The sequence below is a fragment of the Seriola dumerili genome, unplaced genomic scaffold, assembly GCF_002260705.1.
Source record: "Seriola dumerili isolate Sdu_G_001 unplaced genomic scaffold, Sdu_1.0 BDQW01000609.1, whole genome shotgun sequence".
NCBI lineage: Eukaryota > Metazoa > Chordata > Actinopteri > Carangiformes > Carangidae > Seriola > Seriola dumerili.
Genome location: NW_019174864.1, coordinates 1,906,331 through 1,932,039, shown reverse-complemented (window position 1 = coordinate 1,932,039; position 25,709 = coordinate 1,906,331). Strand labels below are relative to the sequence as shown.

At 40.0% G+C, this 25,709-nt stretch overlaps 1 protein-coding gene across 1 annotated transcript; it reads right to left on the bottom strand.

The window, feature by feature from the left end:
* Window positions 1-208: 208 nt before the first annotated feature.
* On the bottom strand, window positions 209-14,006 carry LOC111236249 (apoptosis regulator BAX-like). Its single transcript, XM_022764909.1, has 6 exons — window positions 13,759-14,006; window positions 13,554-13,584; window positions 4,893-5,057; window positions 4,643-4,781; window positions 2,387-2,491; window positions 209-808 (listed from the first exon to the last, which is right to left on the bottom strand). The coding sequence occupies exons 1-6, from the start codon at window positions 13,784-13,786 to the stop codon at window positions 671-673; spliced, it is 606 nt and encodes a 201-aa protein (XP_022620630.1). The 5' UTR covers window positions 13,787-14,006; the 3' UTR covers window positions 209-670.
* Between the last annotated feature and the right edge of the window lie 11,703 nt (window positions 14,007-25,709).

Here is a 25,709-nt window from a genome sequence, read left to right as displayed (position 1 = left end):
TAAGTTAAATGAAAATGGCAGCACGTTTTTCCACAACAGCCTGAAAACAGTCTGACATTTAAATTCTTCTTCCTAAACACAAAAAGTTTAAAAGCTCATAATAACATTTGGCTGCTGCCCAGGATAAATAATAAATCATAATGAGTGCAGCATCCAAACACAGAATCTAATTTGTGTTCCTCATATATATATATATATATATACACACACACACACACACACACACACACCCGCAATCCATCAGCTGTTAATCAGAATGTTAATTGTTATGACTGAATTAACTGCATTGTTGCAGATATAACGTGATAACACTAATGGCCAGTATGAAAAAGAGGAATGATTAAACCTGTTTCAGTCTCATAATTACTCTGAAAGCAGAGTATCTCTTTAACATGATACGGTACGTCTTTGATGATTATGAAAATATGTGACTATCTTTGACATAGTGTTGTCTCTTTCAAGTTTTCATGTTTTGCATAGATAACATTACAAAAGTAGAAAAGTGGAGTGTATGTGTGAGACCCATTTACAAGCATATGTTTAAACCATCTTATGGCAACAAGTGATCAGGACATGATGGCATCTGGACAGAATGATAAACCCTCAGGTAAAAAAAATTACAGTCTTATCATTATGGTGTATATGTGAGTGTGCACGTGTTTCTCAAGAGTCATCTGGTCAGTTTCCAGGTGATGAAGCTTCCAAGAGCCAGGCCGGCAATAAAGATGATGACAAGCGGCACTCTCTGAGAGCTCATGAATGAAATGCTCTGCATGGAAGCCATCGCCAGCTCTGAGAAACTGTTGATCTGTGGACATGAACACACGCACACTCATTAGGATGTCCTTTGCTTTACATTAATGACATGAAAGCAGCAACTGAAGTTCTTTGTTCCTCTACAGTTTGCAAACAACTCAGCTGTGCTTGTGTCTCACTGGAATGAAGAGAAGAATTCAGGGTTTATGAGCTATTGAGTTAAATAGAATAGAACCTGGCAAACAGAAAATAGGCTTCTTTTACACTAGTGTTGTTCATCACTTAACATGAACCTACAATAAGAATATTAAGATTAATACTATCAATTTAACAGTTAAAATAAACTGGGGCATCTGTACCACCTGTCTTACAGTTAACAAACCAGACTAACCTGACCTGAACCTGTTGCCTGTGATCATTAATCAGCTGAGAGCAGAGGAGGAGGAGAAGGAAGAGAAAGATGAGATTGAGGAGGAGGAGGTTTTTGTTACAGTGCTCTAGGTGCTGGAGAATGTTATGTGTGTTTTTGTTTTGTTAATCAGTTTATACATTCCAAACTCTGGCTCCTATTTACTATTCAAGTTATTCAATATTTCCAGACACAGGAGAGGCTATTATTCTGCATACACAACACACTCTTAGTTTACAGACACTTTTCTATTGTAAATACATTTTGATGTTATCCGTTAACAGTTAATGGTTAATGTTCAATGGTCAATTAATGAGCGTTGACAATCAAAAAGAAATCTAATGAGCAATCCTGATTTTCTCTCTAGGGTAGTAAAATCTTGCTGTTTCAGTAAGTGTGAACCAACCTGGCTCCAACAGTGAGTCAATCCCCATAGACTCCCATGTTAAAATGTCCAACTTTACAGCAGAAATAAACATGTTAACAGCCTGGTACAAAAACAGTCTGGTCTCTATAGCTAATTTCCTCCTTCATGCCAACTGTATGGGGGAGAATTTTCATATAAGTCACTCCAATTTTATTAAGGCTTAAACTGCTTGTAGCTGTTTTAATCCCCCTACGTTTGTTGTGGAGAGGACACCTCTGTGCATACTTCAGCTGCTGGTAAAAACCTCTTGAAGGAATCCAAACCAGGAGAAACCGATGGCAATGGTGGTGAAAACAACAACTCCCATGATCCCATGCTATATTACTATGTCACCCAATGCCGTCTTTTGTTGTTGGTTTAGTTGAGAGACTTCTAGCAACAGAAGTTACATACTGTGCGTTTAAAACACAATTCACTGAAATTTAATGAATTTAATATTAAAATCTAATTTAATAACAATCAATTTCGGCAGCAATTAAAAAGGACAGAGCACTTATCTGTGGGTATCTCCCCCTAATGCTCAGGCTTACATTATCCCCACTGCCATATTAGATATCATCTATCACTGACTTCTGTGAATAGCACCTGCATACCATACAGAACTCTCCATTACACTGAAACAAATTAAATAAATATAGCTTCATCTAATCTGCTATATAATCTCTATATAATCATATTATAAAAAATAGAGATTAAATGACCAAAAATCTCAGTGCTCTTACAACATTCCAGTGAGCACACATGCAGACATGATAGAGGAAAGTGATCTGAAAGAAAGATGGAATAAGACATACCCATCCTCCATGTTCCCGAATCCAGTTCAGGAGGTTGTTTTTGAAGAAATCCACAGTCCACATCAGGATCTCCCTCACCGACTGAGGGAGATGAGCTTCCACCATCTGCGGGACATACAAACACAAGGTTTATACACTAAGTGAAGATGGTGCTAAACTAGGGATTTGATTTTTAGTTAAATTGTAGAATCATTGGAAATCAGCTACAACATGAAGTGCTTTTCATGCACCTGTTTGTTGCATCTAAAAAAAATACCTAAATGGAAATGCCAGACATTATAAAATACTGCAAGTGCACTGGAAGCAAACTGAAATGACAAAATACTGGCCGTTTCAAATGATGCACTGGCAACAAGTGGCAGCAAGTTTTTCTGCAATATATTTGTATATATTAGTATATCAGGGTTGTAAAATAAAAATAAATAAACATCAGCTTTAATACACTCCTAAAGACTTGGTACTCTCGCCTTTAATCCTCTCTCGCGCTCTGATCCTCTCCTCCACCTTCCACTTGTGGCTGAGAACTAGGCCTACTTTCAGTCCTGACACATTAGTCGTATCTCGTCAGTAGCATAAATTAACTTTTTTCCCATATTAGAAGAACTAATTATATCTGCACTCTGCACTGTTTCACCTGTCCTTGCGATTTCTCTTTTTAAAATAATCTGTGATTTGAGACATTTTTGCAAAAAAAACAAAAAACATACATGATGATGTAACGTTAATTTAGAGGAAACTTCTCAAGAAGCTGGGTTTGCTTGGATTTAAAGGGATAATATTATTTTTTTATTATAATATTATTTTAATATTATTATAGATAAAATTCATCTGTAGGCTGCAACTGGTTTGGTTTTACTTGACAATACATTATTCACAGCACTTTGAGGACATAACATCAGTGAAGTTGCTAGGTACGCGTCCTGCGTCCCTGACGCATTAAAATCTGAAAGGACGCAGTGAACTCACTATCCATGCATCCCAGGGACGCAACTCATTTTTCCCATGAAAAACGAAACATTGTGAACAACAACTTGTGTTTAAAATCACAGTAACTAGCAAAAGTAACTTCGCTGTCAGCAGACCAGGCAAGCGCTGTTTCAACCCTCTGCGCATCTACTCCGCGCAGACGTGATCCCCGTGTACAGTATCACGACATGCTAGTTTAGCCACTACCACAACAATTAGCCAGTCACCGCGGATTTCATTTCAACAATTAAAGATACGAACTTCATAGTAGTAAATAAACTCATGTTTCCACTGCTCGATGCTGTGTTCACTCATGTCGACAATGTTTTAACGTCTTGGGGACGTGCTGTAATGAAATAAATAAAACTAAATTTGATTTAGCTGATGTTCAAACAAGAAGATTTTGGTCTTATTTTGGTGAAAATTTATTTGTTGACTCTGTCATGGTGATGAGAATGTTTTGTTTATGTGTTAAAATCAGCACTTTTATTGATAATTTATTTTGGTACTACAGACACCATTTTGTTTTCATTTGAATTTTAGTAATTTATTTTAGTGCTATTTATGTTGCTACAAAAATGCTATTTTATTTGAATTTTGTATGTCATGCCACTGTGACAGTTGTTTTGCAATAAACTTTTCAGATTTGGAATCTTATTTGTTTAATTTCAGATACATTTTGAACATACATGAATATATCCGTTAATTATAACCATATCATACCACCATCAAAGGAGTTTAACACTACAATTTAAGAAATAGAAAAATATAAGAAATGAAAAAAATTTATATGGGACCCATTGAATTTCCCAGGGACCCACTCAAATCACCACCTGTGGGTCCCGGGGACTCACTACATTGAAAACCTATCAACATCACTGCCTAGGGGATAAATAAAGTATCTATCTATCTATCTATCTATCTATCTATCTATCTATCTATCTATCTATCTATCTATCTATCTATCTATCAGTTCTCAGTCACAGTTTGTGGCATGTGCAGAACTCAGTTCCCTGTCAGTCTCTATCATACTACTCAAAGTAGGAGGTTTTTGTACCATGTGGGCAATTGAAAGTGAAAAAGTAAAGGTAGCCTGAGTAACGATATCATTACAGCTGAACAGACCTTCCTCATTGTAAAGCAAGTCACAACACTACCCACATTGTTAAATGGACAGGTGATCCTTGCAAATCATCATTTAACAAAAACAATTAAAAACTTGAGAAAACGAGGGTCATAACAAATGCCACTTCAGATCTTCCCATGACCCATTCTGGTCTGATCACCCACCCTGACAGCCAGCCTGCCAGCAACATAGAAGAGCACAGCGATCTTCTCCCAGGTGATCCCATGTTCAAACACTTGGTGTGCCACTTCCGTAAATCTGTCCCCCATGGAACCAGAGCATTGTGCCACTCCATCTATTGCACTGCAGCAGAGACATAAATGAAGACAGGGACAGTTTATGTTTAAAAAAGGTGTCATACAAGTTTTTAGTATTCTACCATGATCTCTGAGATAAAGTGGTTGAGAAACTCACTCTTGGAGCTCCATGTCGCCCTGCACTCTGTCACCAATGATGCGGACCATTTTGCTCAGCTGGCTAACCACCTTCTGCTCCTGCTCAGTCTGCACTTTCACAGCCAGTGGAGTGAGGGGTGGGACGTCCTCTGAGGGTACGTCCTTCAGCTCCTCCTCTATGACCCTAGAAGAGAACAGAGACTTAAAACCCTAGTCCTTTCCCAAACTGTCCACTACTTCCAACTGAACCCCTTAGTATCAGTATCAGGACCAATCCAGGTAAAGGAGGTTATGTTTTCACCCGTGTTTGTTTGTTTGTTTGTTTTCAGCACCTCTGGTAAACATTTGTATGGCTGCCACTAATGACAACTTTTCTATCAATTAATGAATTATATATCTACTATTTTACAGATTAGTGTATTAATGTAAATGATATATTTTCTCTCAGAAACTGTAATTGACACACTGGCACTTTCATTAAAGAATGGAAGGAAGGAAGGAAGGTATGTATGTATGTACGTATGTATGTATGTATGTACACTCAACAGCCACAAGCCCCTTTTGCTGCCAAAACAGCTTTGACCTTTTGAAGCATGGTCTCCACAAGACCTCTGAAGGTGTGCTGTGGTATCCGGCACCAAGACGTTAGCAGCAGATCCTTTATGTCCAGTAAGTTGCATGGTGAGGCCTCCATGGATCAGACTTGTTTGTCCAATACATCCCACAGATGCTTGATTGGATTGAGAACAGGGGAATTTGGAGGCCAAGTCAACACCTTGAACTCGTTATTGTGTTCCTCAAACCATTCCTGAACCACTGTTACAGTGTGGCAGGGCGGATTACCCTGCTGAAAGAGGCCACTGCCATTAGGGAATACCGTTTCCATGAAGGAGAGGACTTGGTCTGCAGCAGTGTTTAGGCAGGTTGTACATGTCAAAGTAACATCCACATGAATGGCAGGACCCAAGCAGAATATTACCCAAAACATCACACTGCCTGCAGCATCAGCATCAACTTTTTCAGCAATTTGTGCCACAGTAGCTCTTCTGTGGGTGTGGGAACTTAGCTGTAACTTCTATAAAAATGAAACAGGACTCCTCAATGTCGTTCCAGGGTTTTTACTGACGAAAACATGCATCCATGATACATCACATCGGCTAACTTAATCACATCGGCTACTAACTCACATCGGCTACTAACTGCCCGGGAAGATCTCTTGTTTTACTAACATGCAAATGAATGAGCGCCACCCCGTGGTCTCACACTGCAACACACCACATATCACACAACTGAATCCTGTATATACCCAATCCCACTTGAACATCAATCATGAACTGAACCAAGGATACAACATCCTCCCCCCCATGAAGACAGTTCTTGGAATTAAAGCTCCAGGGGGTACAACAGTTGAACTGGTCTTCTTAATATTGTCCTGTCTGATGTGCGTACAGCACACGATCTCACAAGCCCATCTCTTCCTGGAAAGAGCTGTTGGACGATCCCAGTCTTCCAAATCTGGTGCGGTGTCCTCTCCTCCCCGATGAGCACCAGATCTCCCTCCTTGAGAGCGGTAGAATGTGAATTCTTCGTGGTGTGGGCAGATCTCAGCTCCAGTAAGTACTCCCTTTTCCATCGAGTCCAGAAGTCATTTTGAAGACGCTGGCGGTATTTCCATCTCCGTGTCAGCTCCTCTTTGCTGGAGCTGGCGGTGCGACTGGCAGCATGAAAGGGTTTGGGTGGCAGGGAGCCGAGTCGCTTTCCAATGAGAAAGTGAGCTGGAGTGAGGGGCTTAGGCTCTTCAGGTTCGTTGTAAACAAAGGTAAGTGGTCGTGAGTTTATTGTTGCTTCTGCTTCTGCCAGTAGAGACGTCATTTCCTCGAAGCTCAGTGAAGCTCTTCCCATCACTTTCTTTAAACATGTTTTAACTGATCTCACCAGTCTTTCCCAAAAGCCCCCCCACCAGGCGGCTCGCTCTGCGATGTACTTCCATTTGATGCCCTTTTCTGTGAAATACCTTAAGAGCTCAGGCTCCTTGATGCTCTTCCAGAGCTCTCTGATGTCTTGATCTGCTCGTTTGAAGGTGCGTGCATTATCTGAATACACTGTCCTACATAGGCCTCGTCTGGATATGAACCTTTTGAATGCCAGGAGGAATGTTTCTGTTGACATGTCGGAGACCAGCTCCAGGTGGACTGCTCTTGTCACAGCACAGGTGAACAGTGCTATATATGCCTTTTCCACTTTGTCCTTTTTAACCCTGACAAACAGAGGGCCGGCAAAGTCCACTCCAACAGTTTCAAACGGAGGTGCTTCTGTTATACAATCTCTGGGCAAGGGTGCTGTCGTCTGCTGCATTGCCTTTACTCTGAATCTTTTGCATGTAGTGCAGGCTGCAATGATTGTCTTTGTCATTTGTCGGGCTCGTGGAATCCAATATTTGTCTCTTAGTTGCATTAAAGTGTCTCTCATACCTGAATGCATCACTTGTTCATGACAGCAGCTGATCAGCATTTCAGAGAGTCTATGGTCTGAAGGCAGGATGTATGGATGCTGCTCACCGAAGCTCATGTCTGAGTGCTGTAGTCTTCCTCCGAGGCAGATCAGACCGTGCTCATCCAGAAATGGCTTCAGATCTCTAATTCTCGAGCCTCTGTGAATGTCTTTTCCTGCCTTTAATTCACCTTTCTCTCTCTGGAAACCTTGATTTTGTGCCTGCAGAATCCAGTATCTTTCAGCTTCAGCCAACTCCTCAGCTGTCAGCTCTCCTTGTCTCTTTTCACGTGAGCGTAAGTTGTGCGTGAATCTTTGAATCCATGCTGTGACTCTGAAAAATGTTCTCAACTTACTGTAGTTTTGCAGTTGTAACAGTGGATCTGTAGATGTTTGCTCCATGTTGTTGAGCTGGACTGTGACATGACTTGGTCTGAGCTCAGTCTTTACTTCCTCTTCACAGAGCCTTTCATCAGGAGACTCATGCTGCGCTGCTGAAGTCAGAAACTGTGGCCCTGACCACCAAAGCTCCTCTTCCTTCAGCCTGGTGACTGTCTGGCCCCTTGTAGTGAGATCGGCTGGGTTGAGTTTCCCACTGCAATGGGACCAGGTTTCCGCTGGGGTCAGGGTCTGAATCTCCATCACTCTGTTGGCAACAAACTGTTTCCATCTGTGCGGTGAACTGGAAATCCAGTGAATTACAATCATGGAGTCCGTCCACATTCGGATTTGGTTCGGCTGCATGTTCAGTGCTTGAAGCAGATTGTTTCCCCATTCTCGCAGCAATCAGAGCCCCCATTAGTTCAAGGCGTGGCAATGTGAGTTTCTTAATGGGTGCGACTCTGGACTTGGACATGACCAGTCTTGTCATGGACTCACCCTCAGCTGTCTGTCCTTGGAGATAAGCCGCTGCCCCATACGCTTTCTCACTTGCATCACTGAAAACATGAAGAACTTGAGCTTGACTGTTTTGCAGCATGACAGTTCCATACCACCTGGGAATGACGATCTGATGGAACTGAAGGAGCTCCATACACCACTGCTGCCAGCTTTGTGAGAGATCATCTGGCAGCTCCTCGTCCCAGCTGATGCCTCTTTGCCACATGTCCTGAAAGAGACATTTTACTCTGATTGTGAATGGTGTCAGAAAGCCCATGGGGTCAAACAGCTTGGCTGAAGAGCGCAAGACGCTCCTCTTTGTGTTCTCTTTGTCCTTAAAAATGTCCATGAGGTGCTTCAGGTCAAAAACAAAGTCATCAGTCTCTGGCCTCCACACTAGGCCGAGCACCTTTAACACGGAGCCGCTTGTCTCAGGATTCATGGCGAAGTCAAAGTCACTTTGCTGCCACCTTGCTTTCAGTTCAGGTGAATTTGTTGTCCACTTACAGAGGTTCATGCTGGCATCAGACATTATTTTCTTTGCACTTGTTGTCAACACGTGAGCCTCTTCAACACTGCTTGAGCTGGCAATAAAGTCATCAACATACAAGGAGTCTTTCAGAGTGTTAATGACCTGTGGATGACTTGCCTGGTATTTTTCTAGGTGCTTCCTGATTGTGGCTGCCAGCAAAAACGGACTTGAAGTCACACCAAACACCACACGAGCCATTCTCAGCACGCGCAGGTTTGTGTTCTTGTCATCAGGGCGTCCAGTGAGCCACAGGAACCTCAACACATCTCTGTCCTCTTCTGCGACGGATATCTGTAGGAAAGCCTTTGTGATGTCTGACGTGAATGCAATAGGGTGCAACCTGAACCTGACAAGGACGTTGAGGAGGTCTGGGTTCAGGTTTGGTCTGGGAAGCAGACAGTCATTAAGAGATGGACAGCCTTCCTCATGTGCAGAAGCGTCGAAGACGACCCTCAGCTTGGTCGTTGCTTTGTCCTCCTTTATCACAGCATGGTGAGGCAAGTAGTACTGGACGTAGATATTCTCTGCTCCAGCTGTGTCTTTGGTCTCTGGGACATCCTCGCATATTCCTTGTTGAAGATAGTCATCTATCACATCGTTGTATCTCTTGAACAGTGTCACATCAGCTTTCAGTTTTCTTTTCAGACCTTCAAATCTTTTCTGGGCAATTCTCAGGTTGTCTGGAAGCTCTGTTGTGTCCTGATGCCATGGCAACTTAACTTCATATCGCCCTTCTTTGCAGCTGACTGACCTGTTGAAGTGTTCTTGAGCCTCAGCGTCTGCTGCTCGTTCTTCACCTTTGCAGGAGATGCCCAGAGACTCTATTTCCCAGAATGCTCGCAGCTGTTTTGAAACCTGCATGGTCTCCTCAGTGCAGATCTTCATGCATGAAGTTTCACTCATGCTCAACATGGACACTGGGCCCTGCACAGTCCAGCCAAACATAGTCTCTATGGCAACTAAGGTGTCTGACAGTCTTTCAACTCTGCCAGAAACCATCTTTCAGTAGACATCAGCACCTATCAAGACGGACAGTTCCAGCTCCTGGTCAGTGCTGCCTGAGACATCTGCTGATGTCAGTCCTCTTCTTTCCAGCTGCTGCTGGATTTGCTCTCCTGGAACCTGCATGATGGCAGAGCTGACTTGCGGCGTCTCCACAGCCTCAATCTCAAGGGTTTTCTCCTTGTCACAGATGCTTTGCAGAATTAACTTCACAACGTTTCGTTCCATAGTCACTGGTGTGTCACTGCCAAAGGTGTGGAGCTTTAAAATCTCTTTTCTCTTAACAGGTAATCCTAATGCCCTTGCCTGCTTCTCCAGGATAAAGCTCCGTTGACTTCCTCCGTCCATCAGACAACGCACCTTCTTCTTTCCTCGTATTCCCTCTGCCAATGCTGTTACTGTTTGCAGGAGAACTGTGTTCTGCTTTGCTGTGCTTGTCTTGACTGTGTGAGGGGCCACGGATGAAATGACAGCCTAAGTTGTTTCCGGAGCGCTGTTCTGGGTTTCACTCGTTTCAGCTTTTTCACACATCGTGGGGTGGTGTCTCCGTCCACACACACTGCATGTCACTCCCTTTGTTTTGCAGAATTTAGCCATGTGTCGCTGTCCTAAACATATGAAACACCGTCCCATTTTCTTCAGCTTTTCTTTTCGCAGTTTAAGTGTGTTGTCTGTACACAGTTCAGATTTATGACTTGTGCTGTCACAGAATATACAACCTGGAGGGGACTGTGAGCTGCTGGTGTAGAGCATGGCAGCTGACGGCAGACTTGGCTTCCTGAACTTTCCACTTGCTGATTCAGGTCTGTGTCTGTGCTGGTTAGGGGACTGCGATTCCTTGTTGTGGCTTCCTGCTTTGGTCAGGTGCATGGCATGCTCTCTGCTTTCAACTTCTTGCTGTAGAAAGGCAACGAGCTCTGGAATCTGCAGTTCATGGTTTGAGCCTACTTCACGCGTGTAAGCAAGAGCAAGGTCGTCTGGGATCATTTGCAGTAATATGGGGCACAGCAATCCTCCATATGTGTCTGACACTACTCCCATTGCTTCCAAGCCTCTGATCTGGACCTCACACTCATCATAAAGTCTTCTGAGAGCAACAATGTCTGAAGATCTTTTAACTGGTGTTAAGTTTAACAGTTTAGACATGTGTGAACTCACGATCAGGTCCTTTCTTCCAAATCTCTCTTTGAGCATGTCTATTGCAGCGTCGTAGTTGCTCTCCGTTATCTTTAACCCCGCGATGGCTCTGGCTGCTGGACCCACCAAATATGACTTCAGGTAAGTGAGCTTTTCAGTTTTGCTTAACTCACCATTCTCGTGGATTGCAGTCTGAAACTGGTCCCAGAATTCTTGCCACATCGATATATCTCCGCCATATTTATTGATGTACAACTTGGGCAACTTTACCGATGGTCTGCTGGTCATTCTGCTCGAGTGGGCGCCCACGTCGCTCAGCCGCGGCGACATCCCTCCGCCCGCGGCGGCTCCTTGTCTTTCAATCATTCTCATAGCTCGAGTCTTACAGAGGGTGAGGTTGTCCTGGTAATCCACAACCTTGACGATATCCGCCTCGAGCTCGTCCATCGGTATCTCCTCTTCTATCTCCTTTTCCAGCTCCAGGAGACTCGCTTCCTTCACCGATAACATGGACAGCAGCTCTCGTATGCGTTCCCAACTCACATCCTCATTAGATGACTCATCTTCGATAGCCCGTATCAGCTTCGTCGTCGAGGCTCTCACAATACCTCGCCTTTGTTTTAGCCTCTGTAGCCGTTCCGTCATTGTCCCGGTTCCTGCCGTTGCTCGGCTAGTTGCAGCTATCGGCTAACTGTTCCGTCGTCACTCTTTCGTCTCCCGTGTCCCGGGTTTCGGCACCAAAAAATGTGGGAACTTAGCTGTAACTTCTATAAAAATGAAGCAGGACTCCTCAATGTCGTTCCAGGGTTTTTACTGACGAAAACATGCATCCATGATACATCACATCGGCTAACTTAATCACATCGGCTACTAACTCACATCGGCTACTAACTGCCCGGGAAGATCTCTTGTTTTACTAACATGCAAATGAATGAGCGCCACCCCGTGGTCTCACACTGCAACACACCACATATCACACAACTGAATCCTGTATATACCCAATCCCACTTGAACATCAATCATGAACTGAACCAAGGATACAACAGTGGGATTGGACAATACTGGCTATCCTTCACACCCCATGCACATCAATGAGCCTTGGGCGCCCATGACCCTGTTGCCGGTTCACCAGTTGTCCTTCCTTAGACCACTTTCGGTAGGTACTAACCACTGCAGACCAGGAACACCCAACAAGACCTGCAGTTTTGGAGATGCCCTAAACCAGTCATCTAGCCATCGCACTTTGGCCCGTCAAAGTGGCTCAGATCCTTATGCTGCCCATTTTGCTCTTTCCAACACATCAACTTTGAGGATAAGATGTTCACTTGCTGCCTAATATACCCCCCACCCCCACTGACAGGTGTCATTGTAACGAGATAATTAATTATTATTAGTTAGTTATTCACTTCACCTGTCAGTGGTCATATTGTTATGGCTGATCGGAGTGAGTGTGTGTGTGTACTTAGTATGCAGCCCTGGCTCACCCAGAGAGCAGAAACAGAGAAGCAGTGCAACCATTAATGATAAAATAGAAAACAAATATATGGCAGTTAATAAATCAATGTATGGGAAATGAAGCGTTGACTTAAAATATTGACGTCAACATGTCGATTATGGTGACTCGTCACAGCAGCCATAAACATAGTCTTACAAAAGATTCACATTATATCTCCTCTATTTCCTTTGTGTGCACTGTGGGACCATCACCATCAACAGTTCACTTAAAAAAATAGTTTCAATAATTTTCATTTTGCATGCTGACCTTTCTGACTAATTTAGTCGTTCAGTATAAACTCACTGACCTGCCCCTGAAACCTAAAAAAAAATAGAATTACCTCCTTGTGGTTGTCTGCTTCTTCCACTCAGACTAGTTTCAGGTTACATCCCTGTTGATCCAGAGTCATATAAATTATGAACCATTTGTGTGAAATCTAATCCTTGAGTCCATGTGAATGTTTGTGCCAAATTTGAAGAAGTTCCTTCAAAGTGTTACTGAGATATCATGTCCACAAGAATGGGACGGAGGGATGGACAACCCAAAAAACAACATACGTCTGAGCATGAAAGGCCCAAATTTGTTTTAAACCTACAGACATGTTATGCAGAAAACAGTAAAAGGTGATGAAGCTAATTTTAGCTGTTGCCATTTTTAAGATGACAAGAAATCAATGATGCTGGCACACCCAGCTTCACAAAGTTCAGTGACTTTTTCCATTTATTGTCTTACCTATATGAGTCATTATGACTCATACAACATAGCTGATGAGAGGTGTGTTTTACTGGAAGATGGTAAGAGCTGTTATGGTGAAATGAAAATGAAACTAAACTAAGGCTGCAGAGTTGGGTTAGTTGACTAACTGTTTAGTTTATTATTGTTGTAAGATGATGGGTTTTGATGGGTCTTGGTGCTCTGGAAACTTGTGATGATGATTTCTGTACATTTTTAGACTGAATGATTAATGGATTAACTTGAAATGAATCGATAATGAAAATATGCATCGGTTGCAGCCCATAATATTAAGTACAATAAAGACTTGAGTTTTAAAACAATGATGATAGTTTTGGGCTGTTTGATTTTTCATTCATTTATACAATGTCACTGAGTAAAACAATTTAAAAATGACAATTATGGAAACTTACTCCTTGATCAGTGCTTCCCCTATCCTCTCATCTGTGGAGAAATTCAACCAACATCATCGTAAATAAAACACTTTGAAAATGTTGCATTATTGACAGAATTAAAACCAAGGGCTCTCTACATTGATGTTGTCACAGTGTATCCTTTACAGTATTTCTTTAATTTGATTTCAACTATGAGTTGAAGAGGGAGCCTCATCAAACTTACCGGACATGCCGTTTCCGCCACACGCCATGGTTTAAAAAAAAAAAAAAAACAACTCTTAAAAAAACTCCCAGAGAAAGTCTCAAAAACTCTGCATCCCGCCTGTGTCAAATAAAACCCAGCGATGAAAGCAGAAGCTGATGAAAGACACACAGTGAAGTCAGCAGCTTTTTCCAAATGAAAAAAACCCCACAAATCAATAAACGCCACGAACTAAGAGACACAGACACGAAAAGCGATGCTGATTGGAGTCTGGTCGCGAGTGAATTGTCCGGAAGTGAAATACGTCCGTGTAGAAACCATGACTCATGTTGCATATATGCCCATGACCGTCGCATGATGTTTCCTCTGTCTTATTGACAACAGTTACTGGAACAACGTTATCATATATAATATATGTATATATATATATACATATATACTTTTTAATAGTTGGGTTATCATCAATACTGGTAAATTGTGATACCTTTAATTAAATAGATACCTAAGAACAAATCGCATGTAAGAGATTGCAACATGGAAGCAAGTATAGTGGAAAAGATGTGAGGAGATTACAACGGAATTGTTAAACTTTCATGAAAGGGGAGCTTTCAGTAACTGGAATGTAATTCAGCTAACTAAATACGTGAACAAAGAAACTGGTAAGGAGAGCTACAGTTATGAGAAGGACCATTTTTGGTTATGTGTAAGGATGGAGGACAGCAAGGGAGAGCACTCAGAATGCATAAAATAAGTGACAAGACAGCGGTATCTAACGACAGCAAAATAGTAAAATGAGATACAGGTTGTGGAGGTAGACAAAGATCATGAATGAATGAATAAGATCTGAATTTAAAGAGTTAAAATAGATAAAATTAACAATTATAATTCATGTGGGAAAAATAATCTGAGTATTTAAGAGGATGTTGGGCAAACACTGCAAGATAGTGTAATATGGTGTGAGGATTTCATTTAACATAATTCATTATGAGGAAGCAATAGCACTGATGCAAATGGATTAGTTGGTGAAGAATTTATTGATGATCACTGTTTGGTGTGCATTAATAATAGGGAAGGAACACAATATAATAGCACACACAACACAGCACTTGACCTGACTTTTGTATCAGCAAATGTGTCATGGTTTGCCATGGCAGACACTTTCTGTTTGAGTTTGTTTGGATTTTGTCACTTCCTGTTGTATTTTGTAGTTGGTTTCCTTGTGTGTCTCAATGTTTTTACTTCCTGTCTTGGTACCATTTCTCTGTGTGTTGATTGTCTGCCCCGCCCTAATGTGTTTCACCTGTGTTCAATCACCCTTGCCTCCCTTGTGTCTATATAGTTTCTGTGCTCCGGTTTGTTTGTTCATGTCTGGTTTGTCCTCAGTCTGTTCAATATTGCCTGTTCATGTCTGGTTTGTCCTCGGTCTGTTCATATCTTCTGCAAGTGTCCTTGGTTTTACCTGCTGTTGTATCCCCTGTGTTTCCCTGTGCTTCAGCTTCTGTTCAGTTGATTCCTTGTTTGTAAGTAGGCACCCTTTTGTTATTAAAACATTTTGCACAATTCCCTTGTGTTGGTTGCATTTGGGTACTACTTACCACAAACCCTGACAAAATGGAGTGTGATCAAACATACTACAGTAGGGAGTGACCATCATACTTAATGCTTGTATGTAGCGTGAATACCACAATTTAGAATTTGCTTTAGTTGAAAGGGGGGACCAGTCCTCAGGGAGGACAACATTGAATTACTTAATTGATTAATGTGATCATTCTCATATCAGGAGCCGTGGCTTCTCAATTCAATGGATCTCCAGTCTCTACTTCAAAAGAAAACAAGTGGGCAACGACTGAGTGTAAATAAAGAAGTTTATTAACTAGACTACTATCTACAGAGTAAATGCAATGTTTAATAATCATCAAGATAATACAATAATGGAATGAACTGTGTGATGAGTTGGCAATAGTGGGAGAGAATATATTATGGCTATAAACTATGGCTATACAACTACAAGATCTACCGAATGAGATTTGGTGATTAAATATTGTTATATTTCAACATCAACCCAATCATGAGCAGAATGTTAAGACCGACCTACTGTGAGTAGCTGGAGACCCTTTAGTGGAGTACATGTGGCTGAGGTTGCTGTGGTTACCCTAGAGACGCAGGACCTAGTTGGATTTTCCTGGAGGTTGTGTCCCGTTATCACGGTGAGGGATTCTGTCAGTGTCAGTGGCTAAGAGCTGTGGCTAAAAGCTATGGCTAAGAGCAAGGAGCTAAGAGCCTATGACTTAGAGCAATGTGTGAAATCATGACAACTGTTTTATCCCCTGGGGTCCAGCGCACGTTTCAGGGGAGTCACCCATCTTCTCCTTTGTTTCAACTTGGAGAAGAGGGCAATTTTACACTGAACTTTTGAATTGTTTAATTCTAGATTTTACCTATAAAACCCGCACATCTGTCTTCCACCATGACCATAAAACATTAAATAAAACAACATATAAACCTAATGTCACTAATAATGACAGGAAGGAATAATACAAATGTGGATTTCAAAATCTGAAATTAATCAAAATAATGGTTAATTGGTCAAAAGTGGTTAACTGATCAAATAACATATTAAATATTCCCTAAAGCTAAAAGTAAGTGAATATGGGATTCACGGCAGTTGCTGACAGTATGGTCACACGAAAGACATTGTCTTGAAGTCTTCATGTCACATTTCAAGCATTCTATAGGATAAAAGTTTTGGATTTACCTATTACATAGGAGCATCACATGAGTTACAGAACAGTTAGATATTTAATTGTATATTCTTCCTGAGATCTGTGTCTGTGAAGACTGTTCTGCTGGTCACTGCTCAGGATTGGAATGTGGGTTGTAGTTTATGACATGGTTATCTAAGAGTTACAGAGGAAGGGAGGTTGATGTGTGTGTGTATTCATGCATGGCACAGAGAGTCCAGGATTCACACCTTAGTGATAGAAAGTCCTTTCGGTGTTACATTTCTTATGTAAGAAACAATCAAATCTCAAATAGACAGAACCTTATTGTTACGAATTGGAGAGTTTGCCTGGCCTCCATTCGTTGATCCTCTGGAGTCTCTGTGGCATACTAACTCATCTGTTTGTGAAAGAGAAGAGTCCTTTATTTCTGTTTCCTATCAATTTGATAGTTTGATGGTGGGAAGTGTAACAAAGTGTCAATTTTGGATCCATACCTCTACATGCCCTTACAATGAACTTCTTTAATGGCTTGTGACTGATGCTAGACTAGGTAGGTCCGCTACATGTAACATATACATGTGTGACTTACTCCCACCTCTGGCCAGTAGTTACTAAAATTGGCACACAGATTTTCTGTGATAAGGTAAACAAAATTCCTGAATTCCTAAACGTAAATTGGCAAATGCAAACTGGAAAGCTTTCCAAGAGATTAGTGCAAAAGGATATATGACACTTCAGGAGGAGAAACAGATGGATATAAACATATTCAACAGTGTTTTACTTTTTGAAATAATTTAGTCTGCTCAGAAAAGAAACCTTAAGAGTAAAGAAGTTAGATTTACCAAGAATGTACCTGGCAGACCAAATAGTACTGAAGGTAGCCTACTAATGTTGTGAGCATCCAGCTCATGTTATAAGCCTAAACTCGTTAGCCCAAATAAGCTAACTTTAGTCAAACCAACCTAACATAAGCCTTCGTGAACGTTGTGTGTGGAGCTTGGCAACAACAGATGTCAGCTGTTGCAGTTCACAAATAATAACACAACAACAACGTTTTGTTCATATAAAGTTAACGACTGAAGCTGCTAAGATCAGTCTCCTTTCATTTAAAACTCTGTGATAATGTGTGCTCACTGGTTTCTGCTTGTCTAACATGTCCCAGCTGATCCACCTCAAACACAAAGTATCTCCATACACCAGCCTGAGACTGTTTTTATTTCAACAGGTTGTTGCAGATCTGTTGCTGCCACCACACTTGCTGCTGCCATTTGTTGTTGCTATTAGCCATTTCTCAATACAGAGTTCTGTGACAAAAGAAAACTTAAATAAAAGGTCCACAAACACAACTTCTCAGGAAAAAACAAACTGGATTGACAGTGAGTGTAGTTAAAGACACACTTTATATCCAATCTGTAATGCATATTAAAAATCTAATAAAATTTAATATGAACCACACTGCCTCTGCTCATTTTCATTTCATTTTCATTCAAAAAGAATTTCATCAAAACGCTACAGACAACAGAGCCAACACTTTTTCTAACAGGATGACACTGACCACTGGTCAGGAGCTGGGCAATGAGGTGCTGAGATGACCGCGAGTCTGTCAGTGCAGGTGAATCCTCACATTTCCGAAAATGCCAGAGCAAATTTCCAAACAGGCGTTATTTGGATAAACTGACCACATATTAAGAATATAAATAGTTATTTTCTCACCTGAAAAATATCAAAACTTATTCTGGGATACTTGGCTGTCTCAAATCCACACAAGTCACGTCCGAATGCATCCTAGTTAAAATGGACCAGAACACATCTGAGCATTTGGACTGTACTTGTCTAGATCCAGACTGGGACTGGACCGAAATTGGAACAGTATTCCGGCTGTGACTTCACAAGACGTTTCACAAGTCTGCAAGAACACAAGTACGGAGAAGAACACAGGTTAAGAAACAGCTTTTTTACTGTACCTCAAGTTAACTACCTGTAAGTAGTTACCTTGAGTGTGGGGTAACTGCAAGCCTAAATGTGGGGTGCCCACAGATAATTCACAAAAGGGAGAAGGGCTATGGGGCCTCTAAGGGCTTAACTGCAAAGGGCCTGTACCCACAGATGGTGGATATGTGTGAGCTGCCCCTGCCCACAATGCCGACACTAAACCCATAGGGAGCCCAAGGTGGCTTCTTTGCTGCGAAGGAGCAGGGAGGAAACAAAGGAGAAGAGAGGAAGAAAGACTGCAGTGTTTTGGTCTCCTGTACTTCTCTCTTTTGGCCCTTAGATGTCTCTGTGCACCACACTGCAGTATAACAGACCCAAGAATAGATGCAGAAACTGCACTGCACAGAGGGTGTGTGTGTGTGTGTGTGTGTGTGTGTGTGTGTGTGTGTGTGTGTGAGACAGAGAGAGTGATCAAGGAAGATATCCAGCTACAGACTCTCAACGATGCAGTTTTAGGCCCTTGTTCATGTTCTTCCCTCAACATCACTGCTTTGCTTCTCTTGTTGTTAAACACAACACTTTGGGAATTACACTTATTTTTATTCTTTATGAAGGTAAGATGAGAAGACGGACATAAATCCCATGTGTTTTAAGTGCAGAGCTGGATACAGGGTGTGGTTAGACATCTAGCTTGACTCTATTCAAAGGAAAATACCTACCAAAAACTTCAAAACTCACTAATGAAAATGTTGTATCTCACTTGTTTAATCTGTACAAAAAACACCTAACTGGAGAATCAATTTCCAGTTAGCTCTCAACGTGTTAAACAGTTGTAGTACATAATTAACGCATATTTAGTTGCACTTTCTTTTGCCAGTTTACTGTAAATTCAATTAAAATCCGCTCTAAATTTGGGTGGAAACTTGACTAATGCACACAACATACAAGGCAGACAAAAACAACTTCTCATTTCTAGCCAGACTATGCTGGCTAAAATGTGAGCTGTCGGTGGTAGATTTTTATCAGCTAGCTAGTTAATAAAGCTAATGTTAGCTTCATGAGTTGTTTGAACCAGATTTTTTTGGTGTGAGCCTCCACCAAAGTGACAGAAACTCCCAGTAATTCCAAGCAGTAGTATTAGTCTAATTTAGATGTGTGTCTTCTGAACAGCTTCTGCTCTGCTGGTAACACTCTACACAGGAGGTTCATTGAAAGTAGCACATTGGCAGAGCAGCAGCTGCTGCTTCAGTGTAGGTAACCCATGTTTTGGCAGTGTCAAAGCCCAACTCACAATAACTGTAGCTACATACATAAAATTAAGGAAAAAAGTCAAAGCATAAAAATACACTTTGGCTGGATCACACCAACAAGGTTTAATTTAATCTAAGATTAACTCTAATCAGAGTTTAGTAAAACTAGGTTTAAAATGAGTTAATCCAGGTTAAAAATTAAGCTACAACATTTCAAATTAAACTCTGACACTGAATTTAAACTGAGTTTAATCAATAGGCACAAGTGTGCATTTCAAAATTAAAATTAAATAAATAAATACGTAAATAAATATATAAATAATATGCATGCTGTCAGGACCTAGTGGAGGAGGCTGTTACCTGTTTCTGAAACAAAAAGTCACATTCACTCAAAAAATTGAAACGTTGACTTTAATTAAATTTATTTTGTCAACAGGTTCCACGAAATTGTATTAGGTAAGTTAAAAGCAAAATTATTAGGTTCATCTAATATAATTAACGTGTATTACGGTAACACGATTGTGAATTGAGCCAACTTAAAAAAATAACTTTCAATAAACGAGAAATATTGAAGTTGACCCAGTCAATTAAGTTATATGGACTTAAAGAATATATGTACAAGCTACATATTTTATTTTTGTTGTTTCAACATAAATCATATTTTTGTAGCAATAAAATAACACATTTAAGTTCAATTAATTAAAACATTATGTTTTCATCTAATTCATGTTTTACTAATTAGTTTGACATACTTCTAATTTGTCAACTGGTTCCACACAAATGAATTTGGTACACCCAACATTTATTTCCTTTATTCACCACCACAGCACACTGATTCAATTAACATTTTGGTGCACTTGGTCCAAAGAAACAACACAGTAACTATTTTGGCACTGAAAGTGTAACACATATAATTAGACTTGCAACTATCAGATGATTAATTGATTATTCAATTGACAGAAAATTAATCACCCACTATTTTGAAATATCAATCATTTTGAGTCATTTTATGAGAAGAAAAAAAATGCTAAAATTCTTAAATGTGAATATTTTTTTCTTTAGACCTCTGTTTGGATTGTGGACTGTTGATCCAACAAAATAGGACACTTGATGTTGCAGAAAACATCAGAAAATGGTCAAAAATGTCAATCAGTTTCCCAAACCCAAACAACTAATCCATTAATAGAAAAAATCAATTCACAGATTAATCAATAATGAAAACAATTGTTAGTTGCAGCCATACATATGATAAACCATACATTCAGGTGGCAACATTGGTACAGCATGGTCCAATACTAACAGTTGGAGCATAATTGTCAATATAATATTGTTAACAATACAACAGGTTTGCAGTTTTCAAATTTTTTGTAACAGCATTATGGTCTAACCATTTAACAACAAACTTGTCACTTAACTTTTATTTTAACATTGCGGGGAAAAAATCTAAGATTATAAACATTTTAACAAACATGTCAACTTATCTTGGAGCATTCTGTTAAAGTAGTGTTTGTTAGTTATCAGTATCTGCAAAATGGTCCGACAATTCAACTTCCTTGCAGTTGTTTTTGGTGCTGCTTTGTGTTAAAACATCAGAAAAATTTAAATTTAGTTGTCAACAATTTTGGTGCAGCACGGTCTCTCAATTCAACATCCTCTCACTTTTCACTTAGCTAGACTACCACTTTTCACTTAAGGTAGTAGTTTTCCAAAAGACTGAAAAATCATTGCTTATTTTTATTTAGTGTAGTTTTTCCCTGCTCTGCTACTTTCAAACAGGTCTCGGCCCAAAATAGAATTTTTGTATTCCATGGAACATTCAATGGTTAGCTCATTCATACAGTTTGTTCTTGAGCATCTGCACTTTGGTTGAGAGTCTGCAAGCATCCAGTTGGAGGAAGAGCTTCTGAAGCACCTCAAAGAAGGCTTTCAGTTCCTGAGGATAACTGAGGTTCAGTGCATATATCACACCCATTAAGAGTGCACATGCAGAGGCAATGTCTCCCAAGTCATGCAGAACAACACCCTCAATCACTATTCCAACATCGGCTGGAAGAGTGGTGGCATCACCTCCCTAAACATTGATGCTGTAGATGCCAGATAAGATAAGTTGCAAGATAAGTTGATCCAGCTCCCTCTGAACAGCTGTAGCATCGGAATCCTTTATGTAGAGGAGACAGAAAGGAAAAAACCCAAACCATGAAATCAGAAATAGTAAACTTTGCATTTCAGATTTTCTTTGAATAACAATTTAATTAAAATAGCACAATACTTCAAAACAGTGCTATGTGTATAAAAATAACAAGATGCAGTAGTGATGAATGATTCTCTCACACTTAGGAACATTAGGAACACATGCAATCTAATGCAATCCAATGCAACAGCTCAGCCATAGAATTTTTATCATTCTAATCTTTTTATTTTTAGTTTTTGTATACAATGTTCCTAACATTTTGCCCCCCTCATGTATGTAAATGGGGTAGACACAATATTAGTAACTCTTTTCAATATAATGCACTCCAGTACACCACCACCACCCACTATGACGTCAGTAATCAACATAAAGTGAAGTTATTGCCTTTCTGATAATGTCAGCAAAACTAAAAATGTATATGCTTGATTAAAGTAGAATGTATGGCAGAGTTATAGTATTGATTGCAATAGATTGCACAGGTGTTCCTAATGTGTGTGTATACAGTGGCAAGAAAAAGTATGTGAACCTTTTGGAATGTCATGGTTTTCTGAATAAATTTGTCATAAAATCTGAACTGATCTTCATCTAAGTCAACGGTATTGGCAAATATAATGTGTCTAAAATAATGACAAGAAAAAATCTGATCTTTCATGTCTTTATTGAACACACTCATTCAACATTCAAAATGGCAGTGGAACAAGTAAGTGAACCCTTAGAATTATAACTGGTTGACCCCCCTTAGCAGCAATAAACTCAACCAGGCGCTTCCTGTAGCTCTGGATCAGAACAGCACATCGTTGAGGAGGAATTTTTGCCCATTCTTCCTGACAGAACTGCTTAAGCTCTGCCATATTCTTTGGACGTCTCATGTGTATGGCTCTATTCAAGTCAATCCATAGCATTTCTATTGGGTTGAGGTCTGGGCTCTGACTTGGCCACTCCAAAAGGCAGATTTTGTTTTTCTGGAACCATTCTGTTGTGGACTTGCTCTGGTGTTTTGGTGTCGTTGTCCTGTTGCATCACCCACTTTCTAGAGAGTTTCAGCTGATGTACAGACATTCTCAGATTACCCTGAAGAATTCTCTGATAAACTTGGGAATTCATCTTCCCCTCAATGATTGCAAGCTGGCCAGGCCCTGATGCAGCAAAGCAGGCCCAAATCATGAGGTTTCCACCACCATACTTTACGGTTGGGATGATGTTTTCATGACGATATGCCGTGCCCTTTCTACACCAGATGTAGTGCTGGGTGTTTTTTCCAAATAGTTCAATCCTAGTTTCATCAGTCCACAAAACATTTTGCCAATACCGCTGTGGACTGTCCCTGTGCTCTTTTGCAAACTTCAGGCGTGCAGCAATGTTCTTTTTAGTAAACAGTGGCTTCCTTCGTGGTGTCCTGCCGTAGATACCCTGCTTGTTCAATGTTTTACGTATTGTAGACTCATGAACAGAGATGTTAGCCAGTTCCAATGATGCCTTCAAATCTTTGGCTGTCATTTGGGGTTGTTTCTTTACCTCACTGATGAGTCTTCGTTGTGCTCTTGGTGTCATTTTGACTGGGTGTCCACTTCTTGGTAGAGTAGCAACAGTCCCAAAGTGTCTCCATTTGTAGATTGTTTGCCTAACTGTGAACTGGTGAATTTCTAAAGTCTTTGAAATCACTTTATAACCCTTGCCAGCTTTATGTAAATCAACAATTCTTGATTGTAGATCCTCTGAAAGCTCTTTCTGGCGAGGCATGGCTCACATAAACGTGTTCTTCTTTTACAAAACAAACTCCAAAAGTTTGAGGGGTTTTTATCAGTCAAAGTAGCTTTAGTCCACACCCCCAAACTCATTGTCTTAAAGAGACTCCAGGTATGCTAAAACCTGACACCAATTAGCTTTTTTAAGGTAATTAATTCAAGGGTTCACATACTTTTTCCACAAGCACTATGGGGATTTTTTGGTTATTCTCAATAAAGACATGAAAGATCAATTTTTTTGTGGTATTATTTAAGACACATTATATTTGTCAATACCCTTGACTTAGATGAAGATCAGATCAGATTTTATGACAAATTTACTCAGAAAACCATGAAATTCCAAAAGGTTCACATACTTTTTCTTGTCACTGTATATTAGATTTCCGAAAAATCTCTACATCATATGGAAACTTTGGAATTTGGAATTCTGTGGGCCACTGAGATTGAGCAGTTACTGAATCAGGGGACAAGAGTCATATTGTGTCAGAAGATGAAAAAGATGGGTCATCCCCACTCTGGTTCATGTTGCCTTGGTTGAGGTCTGGAGCATCTGAAAAGTGGATGATTTTCACTGGGCTCTTGTCTTGAATATTACTAATTTGGTCTAAGGTTAACAAACTCATTATCAAAGTCACTGTCCATGTACTGGAGTCTAATGTCCCCCTCTATATCAAAATAACGTCTGATCTCGTTTGAAAGATCCTCCACAGACTTTGGCACCAAGGATAATCCACAGTTTTACTGGTGCAGCCATCATTCAAATGCTTCAGTCTAGAAAAGACAAAAATACAAGTATAAAGCCATTAAATACGTATACATTAAAAGCATTAAAATTGGAAAGTCAACAATCAGCTTTGATCAAATGTAAAACAAACTGGACATTGAAGCAAACAGTGGCCATATTCACAAAATCTTATCTTACCACTAGGGACCCTCTTAAATGTTATTAATTCCCAACTAAGTTTCCTTTTCAGACTAGAATAGGCATCATACATTAATATCTTATCACATTGTTAGAAGTACACATGTAATTGTGAACTGCAATATTAATTTGTGTTGCATCCATACGATAGGAAAGATGGCCATGGCGAAGAATTTTAACAAATCAATGAATCAAGAAAATTATTATTTTAACCGCAGTCAATGTATACAACAGATAGAAATAGTTGCCATGTATAGCTGTTTTTGATAATGTAACATTTTCAACTGAACCCATACGCCTATGTTTTAATTTAGAAGTGTCATGCCAATGACGGAAACTAAAACAGTGTTAAGAGGCCTGAATCTTTATGGATGCAAACAAGACCCAATTATTCACTTACTTTACACCCCAAATAGGAAATTGGCATTTGCTTTTGGACCTACACTATGACAGCCAGTATTTCCTGATATATAAATAGTGGCCATTTTATTAGGTACACCTGTACAATCTAATGCAATCAAATACAACAGCACTGCTGTTAAATCTACCTTTGCGCAGCTTATAATGTTCACTTTTTGTTGAGATTCTGAAACAAAAATCACAAACACCTCAGTTTAAAGCAGAACATAAACACATCTCAGACTGATTTATATTAAGAAATTTATCTCAGAAATTTATATTAAAAGCTTCATTGTCTTAAAAATTGTACAGATGTAATAGATGTAATAGACCATCGGATTCAACCAGTAACAAGGACTTACTACATGTACAGAAACACATTACTTATACAGCCAAATGGACATAGGTGATATGTGTTAAGTTAGTATTAGGTGCTCATGTTAGTGAGAATAAAGTGCATATTCAGTAATAGGACTTTTTATGGGATCCTTTAGAGCTACAATAGATACATTTCCTTTAAGCCTTTCACACATATTTTTAAAAAATAAAAAAAATATTTCATAGTCTAAATAAATACACGTAGTGTTGCAGCTAACCATGCTTCAAATGTGTACCTTTCCTAGTGTTTATCTGTGTTGAATGCAGAAAGATGGCTTCAGTTTATTCTGCTTTGAAAGAAAATTATATGAACAACCTTCTTTTTGGCTAAATATACATTGACTTTATCCATATAGAGCAAGTATAGTAAAATATCACAGCAAGCCTGATATCCAGCCTATCATATCCAGGCCCCTAAACACATTCTTTTGA

Excerpts from the sequence above, each read along its gene's own strand:
- LOC111236249 (XM_022764909.1), bottom strand. The coding sequence starts at position 13,786 with ATGGCGTGTGGCGGAAACGGCATGTCCG. Across the intron at positions 5,058-13,553 it reads GGGGAAGCACTGATCAAGGA|GGTCATAGAGGAGGAGCTGA; the intron begins GTAAGTTTCCAT and ends GTTCTCTTCTAG. Across the intron at positions 4,782-4,892 it reads GGCGACATGGAGCTCCAAGA|TGCAATAGATGGAGTGGCAC; the intron begins GTGAGTTTCTCA and ends TCTCTGCTGCAG.